This window comes from Chelonia mydas, chromosome 6 (assembly GCF_015237465.2).
Source record: "Chelonia mydas isolate rCheMyd1 chromosome 6, rCheMyd1.pri.v2, whole genome shotgun sequence".
In the NCBI taxonomy this organism is placed as follows: Eukaryota; Metazoa; Chordata; order Testudines; family Cheloniidae; genus Chelonia; species Chelonia mydas.
Genome location: NC_051246.2, coordinates 124,075,168 through 124,089,408, shown reverse-complemented (window position 1 = coordinate 124,089,408; position 14,241 = coordinate 124,075,168). Strand labels below are relative to the sequence as shown.

The 14,241-nt window shown below is 37.9% G+C and overlaps 1 protein-coding gene across 3 annotated transcripts in view; it reads right to left on the bottom strand.

Annotated features, from left to right (window-relative positions):
• WDHD1 (WD repeat and HMG-box DNA binding protein 1) overlaps positions 1–14,241 on the bottom strand; it is a 49,782-nt gene that overhangs the window by 33,811 nt on the left and 1,730 nt on the right. For all 3 annotated transcript variants that reach the window (XM_037901255.2, XM_043547986.1, XM_043547985.1), the window contains exons 2-6: positions 13,118–13,204; positions 9,749–9,860; positions 4,028–4,179; positions 748–859; positions 108–158 (exon numbers count right to left, since the gene is read on the bottom strand). In XM_037901255.2, the coding sequence (XP_037757183.1) occupies positions 108–158; positions 748–859; positions 4,028–4,179; positions 9,749–9,860; positions 13,118–13,194 (504 nt within the window). In that variant the 5' untranslated portion in view covers positions 13,195–13,204. The remainder of the gene's footprint in view (positions 1–107; positions 159–747; positions 860–4,027; positions 4,180–9,748; positions 9,861–13,117; positions 13,205–14,241) is intronic.

Here is a 14,241-nt window from a genome sequence, read left to right as displayed (position 1 = left end):
ATTCTGACACATCAAAAGACAAAATGCATTATTTTAGTTAAGATCATTCTTTTGTAAAATACACACAGTAAAATCTAAAGTTTAACTCCAGAAGATTAGCATTTTACCTGATCTGAGATTTTCCATACTCTGACAGACCCATCACAGCTTGCTGATGTCTATATAAGAAAAAGTAGTTTTTAAAATGTCATCAACAATTCACAGTAAAAGTAGCAAAAGTCATGCTACAATTAGAAGTTTAGGAGGTGTACAGCCAGCAATATAGACATACACTAGATGAACAGCCTTTAAACAAACTCACAATAAATTTTATATGATTTATATTTTTGATATTAAATAAAATATAAATCATCTTGTTTGAAAATATATGAAACCCTTGTTCATTCCAACCCTTCTGTATTTACAAATTCTTCACAATGAAATACTTAAAATTAGATGTAATTTTTTTTTAAATCAACAGTTTGTTTTAAATTATGTTAGTGGATCAACTTCTCCCCTCAGCAGTAAGGACAATATAAAAATTTCACATTGAGAATGTACGTGTAGGAAAATAAAGCTAAGGTTATTGGTGACAGTTTGATATTCACATGACCCTTTTGATAGGCTGTACTCAGTAGACAAATGAAATAAAAACCATGTCCTCTGTGCCTGTGGACCATTTTATGATTTAAGATCCCATAAGAAACATAAAATATGAACTGCTGGAGGAAAAAGTACAAGGTAGAAAGTGACAGGAAATTTTTTTACCAGAAAAGCATCTTGGGGATCAAAAGACAGACTTAGGACAGGGGCATCATGTCCTCGGAATGTTTTCTGTTGGCTGCTATCGGTCACCTCCACAACTTTGACCATAAAATCACTGTGGATGAGAGCAATATACTTAATTAACCATATTACTTTAATACTGACAGGCAGTATTCTGCTTTGATTGAAGTAAATGTGAGTTCTATCTTATTGATCATTGATGGATAGGGTGCTTTTTTAATCACACTTATCACTGTAGAATCTATGTGAAAATGGAAGTCTTGCCATTTACTTCAACAAGAGCAGGCCATCAATAGCAGAATAGAATAACTTTCCCCCTAAATTAAAGAGGAAATGGAATGCTTTAGTAAGAAATCATATATGTGTCATAATCACACCCACCCACCCCATATTAATAACTATATTATTATGTAATTTTAGATTAATATCACCTAAATCTGTACTTTGGCTGTTGAAAGGTAGAGATTTATATTTTATCAGTACCACAACTGATTGACTTATCTTGTTAAATAGCTGCTACATATGCATATTAAGCTTGTTTGCTAAAAATCATTATGAAACTTTAAAATATTTCACGTAAATAATGCATTAGCTAATTTTCAAATATTTGGATTTTTTCAATATTATGACTCAATTTAGTCCATAATTAAGAATACTATCAACTTTTAAGCCATACTAGGCCCCACAATAGTATCTTCACCCAGCACTCTCCCACACACTTAAAAAATAATGTAAAATTTAAAAGTACTTGAATTGAGGTTTCTGATGTGTGAAAAAATAGAATACTAGTTAGAGACATCTGAGGCTCAAATTCAGTTTGGAGTACATTTTTATGGTTGACATATGAACCACTTAAGATCAGGATTATAATGCACTTCCCAAAAAATATCTTAATAGCACTAGAGAGTTGCAATCTACATATTCATTAAATAAATCTAACCTTCGGCCTCAATCCTGCAGTTTTAAGCATAATCAACTCTTTTCAGGATCACAGCCACAGTTTCTGCAAGATACTAAGGGCTTGTCTACACTGTATGGCAAGCACTTTAAGGGGTGTGATTTGTAGAATGTTCTAAGGTGTTGAGCCCTAGCTGCCCAGCATAGACCCCACTGGCACACTCTAAAAGGTACCTAGTTTGCATTAAAGGGGACAAAGTAGTCCCTGTTATCGCAAACTAGGTACCCTTTAGAGCAGTGGTTCTCAAAGCCGGTCTGCCGCTTGTACAGGGAAAGCCCCTGGCAGGCCAGACGGGTTTGTTTACCTGCCGCGTCCGCAGGTTCGGCCGATCGCGGCTCCCACTGGCTGCGGTTCGCCGCTCCAGGCCAATGGGGGCTGCGGGAAGGGCGGCCAGCACGTCCCTCGGCCCGCACCGCTTCCCGCAGCCCCCATTGGCCTGGAGCGGCGAACCGCGGCCAGTGGGAGCCGCGATCGGCCGAACCTGCGGACACGGCAGGTAAACAAACCGGCCCGGAACTCCAGGTGCTTTCCTGGAACAAGCGGCAGCACTAGTTTGAGAACCACTGCAAAGTATACACAGGGCAGTTAGGGCATAACATGTTACAGAGCTCATCTGGAGCGCTTTGCCACGTTACACCCCTCTGGAGCGCTTTGCCACATTATGTAGACAAGCCCTGAATATTTTAGTCTAACACAAAAAATAGCCATAGCAAGAAGTGTATAAATTGTATTCATTCATTTCCATATTACTACTATTTTAGTATCTTATAACATGCCCTGCAACTTTAAAACAGAACAGTTGACGAAATTTACCTTTTAAACAAACTACATAAATATTTCCAAATAGATCAGGTAAGCCTTTGAAACAGTCCATATGTAGAGCTCTGTGTGGATACACAAGTGTGTATCCACATCTGATCTGCGAACCGCAAAAATTATCTGTGGATATCTGCAAATATCCACGGATTTGCAGGGCTCTACACGGGGGTGCAGACTGAGGCTTCGAGGTGAACCACCCTCCTCCAGAGCCTGATCGGGAAGAGATGCACTGGCGGCTGTAGGGAGTCACGGTGGACCCTCCACCTGCCCTGGGTGGGGGGCCTGAGCAGATCCTGACCCCGTCCCTGCCCCCAGGCCTCCCGACCAGGGCAGGTGGAAGATCCACGCTGCAGTTCCTCACAGCTGCTCGCCCGTCCTTACGGTCAGAGCCCTGCACGGATACAAAATTTGTATCTGCATCCACGCTGGTATCCACAGAAATGGTCCAAAGATATAAAGCAGATACCCGCGGATTTGCCGGGCTTTATCCATATGTTCTGCATTTAAGTGGAATGTACTGTCAACTCACAAAGTTCTAGACTTCAAGTAATACTTCAGAGACTTGTGACAATTAAAATAAAAACAATTTATTTGCATTCCCTTTTTTTTGTATGTCACCCTCTCTCTCAACACAATTATGGCAGAAATCTCCAGGTGGCACTGTTAAAGTCTTACAAGTTCTTAGTGTGGAAGGACTGCTTGGTCTGAAAAAATACTGTATTTTTGTTAGATCTGTGATAATTTTCTTTTCAGGAAAGCTGTTGCAAGCAGCAGGAGAATGTTCTCTGCTTTAATCTAACTAGAGTCAATTACTGGGGCAGAGCTGCTCTCTGGAAACTGGGAATTGGCATTTTGTCTAAAATTAATGTTTTACCACCTCTGTTAAAGAACTTGTGTATATAGTGTAAAATAAACAAGTTGCCCAAGATATTAACTAGACTTTGCATCGCTCCTTTCTCCTCCTCAGGGGCCGGGGGTATAATCCTGCACCCAACATTTACTACTGCTCTGCAGAGGGATGACAATATATTACGCTAGAAAATAATGTCCCAATCCAACAAACATTCACATGCTTAATTTATTCATGGGCATTAGCGTTTGCAGTACTGGGTCCCTAAACTGTTAACAATACTGTGATTCTTAATACAAAGTTAATAACTAAAGCCCTGATCCTGAAATGAGCACCATATGGGTGAACCCTTGTGCCGTCACAAAGTAAGTGCCTGAAGAATATAAATTACATCTGGAAACCTGATGTTGTGGGGCAGTTATTTATGTGGCCCCAACCTATCCCATGAAAGTTTTTCTCAGTGGCCTCCTCCATTTGACTTTTTTCTTCTATGACGACCTTTTGAGGCATTGTAAAACCTTCACAAAATGCAGATTAATTAGATGGCATTGCGAACAAAAGTCACATCCCAGGAAGTCGCTAATGTTCCACATTTAGTGTGGCTATTGACTTCTCCTGCATCAAGATCAAATTACCTGGATCCAGCAGCAATTTTAGTACCATCCCTGTTAAAGACAACATGGTTTGCATTCGTGGTGAAACGAGTCAGGATGCCATCAGGAGCTCCTTCAGGGAACGTATGAATCTGGACGGTATTGTTAGATACTGCAGTAACCAGTCTTCCATTCTACAAATGAAACAAATAAACTCTGGAATTCGTGGATTAAAGAAAAATATTTTGGTCCAAGGAACAGAAAGCCAGTTCTTTCCATATATAATCTTGAGTAGTTCCACAAGACCTTCTGGTTTTAAAAAGGAGCAGCAGCTGGGAAATGTTCTTCCAGCTACATTTCTTCCTCTTCCCTCTCTCCCCCCCCCCGCCACAAAAAAAAACTTAACAGAAACCGAGAAGAAAATTTTCAATTAACAAGTACAACCCTCCACACTTTTAATTTAATAATATTACTTAACCATCTTCCTTAAACCAGTGGTTCTCAACCAGGGGTACACATGCCCCTTGGGGTACGCAGGGGTCTTCTGGGGGTACATCAACTCTCGACATTTGCCTAGTTTTACAACAGGCTACATAAAAAGCACTAGAGAAGTCAGTACAAACTAAAATTTCATATAGACAAATGAGAAAATACGCAATTTTTCAGTAATAGTGTGCTGTGTTGTGACACTTTTGTAGTTTTTAAGTGAGGTGAAGACAAATTAGACTCCTGAAAGGCATGCAGTAATCTGGAAAGGTCGAGAATCACTGTCTTAAGCTATTTAAACAAGTTACTCCTTTAGGCCCCAATCCTGTAAAGATGTATTCACATGCTTAAATATTTGCTCTGTGAGCAGCCCCACTGGCTTCAATGGGACTAATCACAATGCATAGTTACGCATGTAAATAGGTCTTTACAGGATCAGGGCCTTAGAGCCTTGTGTCTTTCCTAAAATAATGAGCGTGAGAGTCCAGGAATGGCACTAATGAGGTCTAATGAGATCCATTCAATCTTCTTCACCAGGAAGAAGGGGATTATTAGGCCTTAACTGTGGAGAGTATGAAGCAGGAAAACAAGGAGGATTCTCAGGGTTTTGATAGAGAGGAAAAAAGCGCACTTCCCAACATAAAAAGTTTAATCAAAATATACAGGCAAGTCCTTGGACTTACGATACAATCAGATCCTGAAAATCGTGTCTTAAATTGAAAACATCTTAACTCGAATTTCCCATAGGAACAGTGTCCGATCAAGCGTCGTAAAGTTGAAACACAATGACAATTTATAAACATCGTAAGTGCCGTTTGTCATAAAGTCGAGAACTGCCTGTATTTGGTTTTTATGTGCCACATGATCATGAGAGGGCGCCCTTGTCCCAAATATCACAGACTAAATGCCATTAAGGAAAGCTTGATGGTTTGTCAGCCATAGTTTAACAAATGGCCAGTTTGCAGAAATACAAACCAGAAGACCGTCACATTAATCTTTCCAATATTCCCTATTCAGAATTCCAAATTAATATATGGTCAAGTGCCATGGCAATCTTTTATGTTTATAGAAAAGATCTATTGTTAAGGTGAAAATGTATCATCCCTCTTCACGTATGTGTGGCAGCAGGTTCGACAAATAATTTAAGTTACAGGCTATATAAAATACATAATTACAGCTGCCATGCATATTTTTCTCCAAAAGCAGAGTTACACAAAGTTTATGTTCATAAATATAAATATTACAAAAAATATACATGCAGCAACACTCAGACTAGATAATCTAATGTGTGTTAAGAGATATCAATCAGACTGTACTTAACTGATTCAGACCTACTTCAATTTAAAAACTTTTTTTCCTTAAAGATAAATTATTTATGAGTGAATTAAGAATTACATCTAATTTTTAAAACAAAATTACTGGAATTAAGTCTTGGAAAACGTTTTTGAAACTCATGCTAAGAAACTCAGACATACATCTTTGAAAGCAGTGGGCTATTTAATCCAAAAAAATAAAATCAGTATTCCTCAAAATTTTCCTGTTTTAGTGAATTTTTCTTTGTAACATTGAGTTTTTGCTTATATATTCAAATGTAGTCATTTTTTTAAGTACACATCAATAATTGCTTATTCATTCCCCCCAAAAAGTTACCAAAATTTAATAGCAGATTTATTTTTCAAAAATGCATGTATCACTGCAAACTTGTATGCCACAAACACTGTTTTCTATTTGAAGATTAATTACAAACTCCTGGGATCATTTTCTCATTTTCAAAAGATGCTGTAAAATGAGAGGACATTTCAGATTTTATACAAAAACAAACAAAACTCAAAGTATTTATGTAATACATTTTAATGTAGCATAAGAATAGCTTCAGACAAAGGAATTACTATGAAAATTGTCAACACAAATATGTGAAGTTTTCAAAAGATGCATTAATGATGTACAGTTGACGCCTGTTATAAGAAGTGATGTAACTCATCCTTATTTTAATGATCATATCCAAATAATCATTCCATCTATATATTTATAAAAAATGTGAACTTCCTTCATGAGGGATAGATACAGCAAGTTATATTAGGCACTTTAATGCTAGAGCAGATCAGTTAGATTACTAGAATAGGTTCTAATCATCACTCCCACAAACTACTATTATTTGCAGTGGAAGAAGGATTCAAGACTCAATTTCTCTCTTACCTTTGAAAAGGTCAGAGAATCATCTTCTGGATACCCAAAAATCTTTAAAGCCAGACACCCACTGATTAGCAAGGGCAGAGTTATCTGTACCACTAGGAAATGACTTCTGGAATGTAATTTTTGATCCATATAGCCAAATGACCACTACAAAGTCTGAGCATCATAATTAAATTACACTGTAGATTAAAAATAAAAATAATTTGCTGTTTCAGTTTCTCTAAGAGAGTTTAAAATCATGAAGTCAGAATATCCTGATGTGAAGTGATAGATATGTACGTTAGAGAAACTCAGCATGAGGAAAACTTCTGTACTTCTTTACCCCACTGAATGGGGTAAGGAATAAATGGTCAAATCAATATACTCTAAAGCATTTTAAAGTTCTTGAATGATTTATCTAAACTATAAACCAGATAGACATGTTCAACCAATTAGATGTTTCTAGTGATTCAACATTAATCTCTCTTTTGGGAACAGATGTCAGTAGATGTGGGGGTAAAATGATATTTAAAGTAAATTGATCAATTTTTAATGGCTTTAATACCTTCACCTAAACACATTGGTGGAGGTCAGTCACTTTTGCAGTTTATGCAAGGCACAACTGCAAACTATTCTAAAGCAAAGAAAAGATAGGAAGAATAGTAAGACACCAATATGGCTCCATCAGGAGTGCTTTAATTACCTGAAAATCAAAAAGGAATTCTACAAAAAGTGGAAACATGAATGAATTGCTAAGGAGGAGTACAAAAGTATAGCACAAGCACGTGGGGACAAAATCAGAAAGTCTAAGGCACAAAATGAGTTACACCTAGCAAGGGACATAAAACGCAATAAAGAAAGGTTCTTTAAAAGGAGCAAAAGAAAGACAAGGGAAAGCGTAGGTCCTCTACTTGGTAGGGAAGGAGAGCTAATAAGTGACAACATCAAGAAGACTGAGCTGTTTAATGCCTATTTTGCTTCAGGCTTCGCTAAAAAGGTTAATGGTGACAAGATACTCAGAATTAATAAAAATAGAAGGGGGGAAGGAATGCAAGCCAAAAAGGGAAAGAACAGGTTAAAGAATATTTAGATAAGTTAAATATATTCAAGTCGGCAGAGCCTGATTAAATTCATCCTAGGGTAATTGGGGAACTAGCTGAAGCAATCTTGGAACCATTAGCAATTATCTTTGACAACTCACGGATGACAGGTGAGGTCCCGCAGGACTGGAGAAGGGCAAACATAATACCTATCTTTAAAAATGGGAACAAAGTGGACCCAGAGAATTATAGACTAGTCAGCCTAACTTTGACACCTGGAGAGATACTGGAACAAATTATTAAACAATCAATTTGTAAGCACTTAGAGAATAATAGGGTTATAAAGCATAGCCACATGGATTTGTCAAAAACAAATCATTCCAAACCAATCTAATTTCCTTCTTTGACAATCTTAGTGGCCTAGTGGATGGGGGGGAAGCAGTAGACATGATATATCTTGATTTCAGTAAGACTTATGAGAATGTCATGTGGAACTGTAACATAAGCAAACTAAGGAAATGTGCTCTAGATGAAATTACTATAAGATGTGTGCACAACTGGTTAAAAGACCATACTCAAAGAATAGCTATCAATGGTCCACTGTCAAACTGGGAAGGTGTATCTAGTGGGTCCTGCAGGGGTCAGTGTAGGGTCTAGTATTATTCAATATTTTCATTAATGACTTCGATAATGGAATGGAGAGAATGCTTATAAAATTTGCAGATGACACCAAGCTGCAAGGGGTTGCAAACACACTAGAGGACAGGATTAGAATCCAAAATGACCTTGACAAATTACAGAATTGCTCTGAAATCAACAAGTTGAAATTCAATAAAGACAAGTGCAAAACACTTCACTTAGAAAAGAAAAATAAAATGCACAACTACAAAATGGGAAATAACTGGCTTGGTGGTAGTACTGCACTGCTGAAAAGGATCTGGGAGTTATTTCAGAGTAACAGCCGTGTTAGTCTGTATTAGCAAAAAGAAAAGGAGTACTTGTGGCACCTTAGAGACTGCATCCGATGAAGTGAGCTGTAGCTCACAAAAGCTTATGCTCAGATAAACTGGTTAGTCTCTAAGGTGCCACAAGTACTCCTTTTCTTTTTGGGAGTTATTGTGGATCACAAATTGCATGAGTCAACAATGTGATGCAGTTGCAAAAAAGGCTAATATTCTGGGGTGCATTCACATAAGATACAGGAAGTAATTACTCTACTCAGCACAGATGAGGCCTCAGCTGCAGTAGTGAGTCCAGTTCTGGGCACCACACTTTAAGAAAGATGTGGATAAATTGGAGAGAGTCCAGAGGACAGCAACAAAAATTACAAAAGGTTAACAAAACCTGACCTATGAGGAAACATTAAAAAAGCTGGGCACGGTTAGTCTTGAAAAAAGAAGATTGAGGGGGGAATCTGATATGTTAAGGGCTGTTCCAAAGAGGAAGGGGATCAAGTGTTCATGCCCACTGAAGGTAGGACAAGAAGTAATGGGCTTAATCTGTAACAAGAAAGATTTAGGTTAGATATTAGGAGAAACTTTCTAATTATAAGGGTAGTTAAGCTCAGAAATAGGCTTCCAACCAAGGTTGTGGAATCCCCATCACTGCAGGCTTTTAAGAACAGGTTAGACAAACACCTGTCAGGGATGGTCTAGGTTTATTTGGTCCTACCACAGTGCCAGGGCCTGCAGCTGTTGATCTCTCAAGGTCCCTTCCAGCCCCACATTTCTATGATTGTATGATTAAGACAGATCCTTTTAATATCATGTAAGATGTGTCTGTGACAACATTAAGAAAAAAAGTTAGCTTTCAACAAATACAGTAGTCTATGTTATGTAAGTTAACGCAATGAGTTTTATGTGTAACATTAAATCAAGTTTGCTAAATCCAATACCATTCTAGCTCCAGTCCTGCAAATATTTCCAACACATGCTTAACTTTATGCAAGTCAGCAGTCCTATTGAGTTCACATGCATACAGTTAAGGACATGAGGAAGATTTTGCAGGATCAAGGTATATATCAGCACCCGCATTGCACATTTCATAGGAAATGTTATACTAATACCTTTAAAGCAAATGAATATGCTTTTTCTCCCACATTAATGGACTTAGGATCATCATCATCCAGGTTTTGCCAGATCCTAACATCTCCATCACTGCCACAAGTTACAATACAGCTGTTAAGAAAATAATATTATTTACATTTGTGTATAGCAGGGTTATTTTGATTTTCCTCAGCCCAAAATATGGGGGGAAATGTTTAAAAATTCACATTTTTATTAAATGAAACACATTTTATAAGTGTATTTATTCTTCAAACAATATGAGAAAGACACTCATATTATACAACATGAAAAACTTGTAATTCTGCTAGCATAACACAATAATTGAGTATAAGTCTACTAACTAGGTATGCCCATCCCTCTTTTGTATCTGCCCTTAGATACTCAGACACTAACCAGCCAATTCATTTTTCAGCATCTAGGAGGAAATTTTCAACAGCACAAAGGAAAGTTAGGATCCCATCTTGCACTGACTTTCACTAGAAGTTGGGCACCCAACTGCCCTTTGTGCCTCTGAGAATCTGCCCCCTATCCTGTCACAAAGTTTTGACCTAATCCAAATGTGTTAAACACACCTGATTGAAGCTGAGATGGCTGTACAGGAGGGCAGGCCTTTTAAAAACTGTCAAGATTCTGAATTCAACTCTCCTGTCGTTCATGATTTCACTTCTACAACTTTGATGCAACAAATTGTTACACAACCTTCTTTAACAACAGAGATTTGGAGCAGAAATCTGAACCTCCAATTTTAAATATTAGAAAAACAGGAATGATTTCAGGATTCTGTTATATCAGCAACACTTCAGCTTCCTCTTAGTGTCCTTACCTCAGACTATGACATTTGTATTTGCTATCAGTCATGCTGGCTAAGTAATGCAAAGGTTTTATAACGTCTGTCAATCATTTTTTGTATTTTGTCCTTTTGTGGTTTTGGTTCTTTGTTGGTAGATCAATTCCCATGCCATTCTGACCCTGATACCCTTTTTTAACACACACAGACTACGTCTACGCAACAAAATTAAGTTGACCTAACTTATATTGGCATACAGTCACTGCAGTAATTACATCGCTTGTACATGTCTACACTTTGCTCCATGTGTTGGTGGTGCACATCCGTCACCAGTAGTGCTTGCACCAACTGAACTCCTCACTGTGGGCATTGTGGGATGGCTTCTGAAAGCCAATGACATCAATGTAAACAACGCACTGTCTACACTGATACTGCATCAACCTAACTACATCAACATTGATTCTACACCTCTCGTGGAGATGCAATTATTAAGTCGGTGTAGCAGTGAGTTACATTGGAGGGAGTAAAATTTTAGTGTAGACACTTATATAGTTAGGTTGATGTAAGCTGCCTTGCATCGATCTAACTCTGTAGTGTAGAACAGGGCTCAATTTCAATTCAGCAGCATTATCACACTTCACTTTTAGTAGACCTCAGCATAGCTATGTCTCTCACGGTTATTAAAAATCTACACCTCTGAGAGATAGCTATGCAAACCTAACCGCTGGTGTAAACAGTGCTAGATTGACAGAAGAATTCTTCCTTTGATCTAGCTACTGCCTCTCAGGGAGGTGGATTAACTACAGCAATGGGAGAACCCCTCCCGTTGCTGTATTGAGTGCCTGCACTCAACACTACAGCAGCGCAGTTGCAGCACAGTAGCTGAACTGCTGTAATGTTTTAAGTGTAGGCATAGCCTACTTCTCACCACCTTTAGCCTGACCTGTTTGTTACTTTGTTGTATAACATAATATATATATGTGTAAAATGAGTATGTATGCTTTTGTTTAGCTGTGTGTACCATATAGTTGAGCTGATTATTTTAAAGTCATGTTAATATAAGAAGTTTGCATTTTTAATTCAGTAAGAAATTGAGTATGTGACCGAACTTTGCATTCTTTTCCCTGCAACTGGATAGTACACTTGTACTCTTACAATTATAATTAAATAAGTAGCACTGGAACGTAGGAGTTGTGTGTTTCTATGCAGTTTTCAGTTCTTTGATGCGTGCATGCTGAGATCCATAGTATTGCAGAGCAGCAGCTGATCATGTTACTGAGGGTGTTAGTGGAATGGAGTGTGATAAAGGTAGCGGGCTAATGCTTGTAGGCTGCAATTCTGATTTCCTTGGTTTTTAGCATTTGACTTGTGATAAACACACTTAAGAAATTCCAACTCTAAATGAACACATTTTTTTGTTGGGAAGATTAAAGTTATCTGGCTAAATCTTCACATAAGGTCTGATCCAAAGCCCACTGAAGACAATAATAGTCTTTCAAATGACCTCAGTTGGCTATGGAACAGATCCTTAACACACTTAACGCTTGCTGCTTGAGTTTTTTGTAGATTCAAGTTAATGGAGACTGTTTGGTTTATATCCTTTCAACTTCAATAACATAGTCCAAGATCTATACCAAAGAGAACCCTGAAAGATAGCAAGCCAATAGCTGGACCTATGCAGCTACATTTTGGATTTCCAATGTCTATATATACATAACACTTTTCCTCGCACTGCCCCATTTCTACTTCAACCTATGGGACTACTCATGGGTGTAAAGTTGATTTAATGTGTAAGTCATTGCATGATTGAGGCATCAGAATGTAAATTATAACCAACTTTCAGGAAAGTCACAGGAACATAGGAATTGCCACACTGGATCAGACCCAAAGTCCATCTAGTCCAGTATCCTATCTCTGGCAATGGTCAATACTAGATGTTTTATAGAAAGGTGTAAGAACCATAGAAGACGTGGGATAATCTGTCCTTCACATTATATCTCATCTTGACCTCTAAGATTCAGAGGTTGGTTTAAAGCCTGAAGCATGAGGTTTGATATCCCTTCCAAAATTTGTATCATCATTAATTAGGACAACTCCAGATATTCTTGATATGAATATCGGGAGCTGTCCTAATTAATGATGATAAAAATATATAAATATCCAATAACTTTTTGAACCTTGTTAAGATCTTGGCCTCAATGACTTCCTATGGCAATGAGTTCCATAGTTTAATTGCACATTTGTGAAAAAGTATTCTATTTATCGTTTTTCAATTTCCCACCTTTCAATTTCATTGAATGTCCCCTTGTTCTCATGCTATGAGACACAGAGAGCAGAAGCTCTTGATCTACCTTCTCTATACCGTTCATTATTTTAATACACTTTTATCATGTCCTCTATTGCTCAGTTCCTTTCTAAGGTAAACAATCCCAATCTTTTCAACATCTCTTCATACGAGAGTTTTGCAAGGCCGGTGAACATTCTCATCACTCTTCTCTCACCCTGTCTAGTTTTGCAATATCAATGGCATTGCTTGCAGACACATGAACTACTGAAATAAGCCCTAGTTTCAATAATTTACCTTCCAGTGTCATCAAAGCAGACATCCGTGTGGCCTTCTGTATGTCCATAGCGCATTGGCTTTTGTGTTGAAGGCATCCTCTCTTATCTATATAATTAAAAAAATGTAAAAAGCTTTATAAAACAAATACAAATGATTTGTTAGTGTTAATAACAGGAAAACACTATTGAAACTTCAGTAGTTAAAACATTTTGATGCAGTGATATTTTTGCATATTTTTTTCCTGTTAAAGAGCTTGACAATGTTGATAAGAATCACTACAATATATGTATTTTGAAAAATATTCCTGAAAAGTATGATGAAGGGAAATGAGGAAATTTAGAGGGGGGATTAGCAAATACTGCAGTATTTCTGGTTAAACAAATATAAACCAAGAGCATACACCACCACTTTACTGTATGAGAGTTAAATTGATTAGAACTTTATTAACAACTGCTAGCCTATGCCAAAAACGTTAGTGCATCCCCAAGTCCTGTAACTGTATGCACAAAGGCAGAACCTTGCACCCATGTAGAACGCCAATGACTTTAACAGGGTCCCATGCAAGCATCAGGGTTCACCTGGGTAGATCCAACTGAAGTACTGGGACTCACATAAGCAACACCGATATCTTTGTGACAAGCGTATATCTTTATTATGAGGGAAATAAATATGGATAAACATCAGCTCCAAATAACAGTCATTTCAAAGTATGTAGTTGCAACAGAAGGCATTTTTTAAAAAGCCATCTATTCTAAAATTCTACATATGTTCTAAGTTGTATTGATATAAGCAGAACAGTTCTGTATTTTAAATTCTTCATGAACTGACTGTGACTGAACAACACACACAGTGCACTTCACTTTTGCTTCTATTTTTTGAAGGTCCAGAAGGATCATAGTTAAAAAAATATTAATCACTTGGGGTATGTCTATACTACCGCCGGATCAGCGGGCAGCGATCGATCCAGCGGGGGTTGATTTATCGAGTCTAATCTAGATGGGATAAATCGACCCCCGAGCGCTCTCCCGTTGACTCCTGTACTCCACCGGTGCAAGAGGCAGGCAGAGTCGACGGGGGAACGTCAGCAGTTGACTCACCACAGTGAAGACACCACAGTGAGTAGATCTAAGTACGTCAACTTC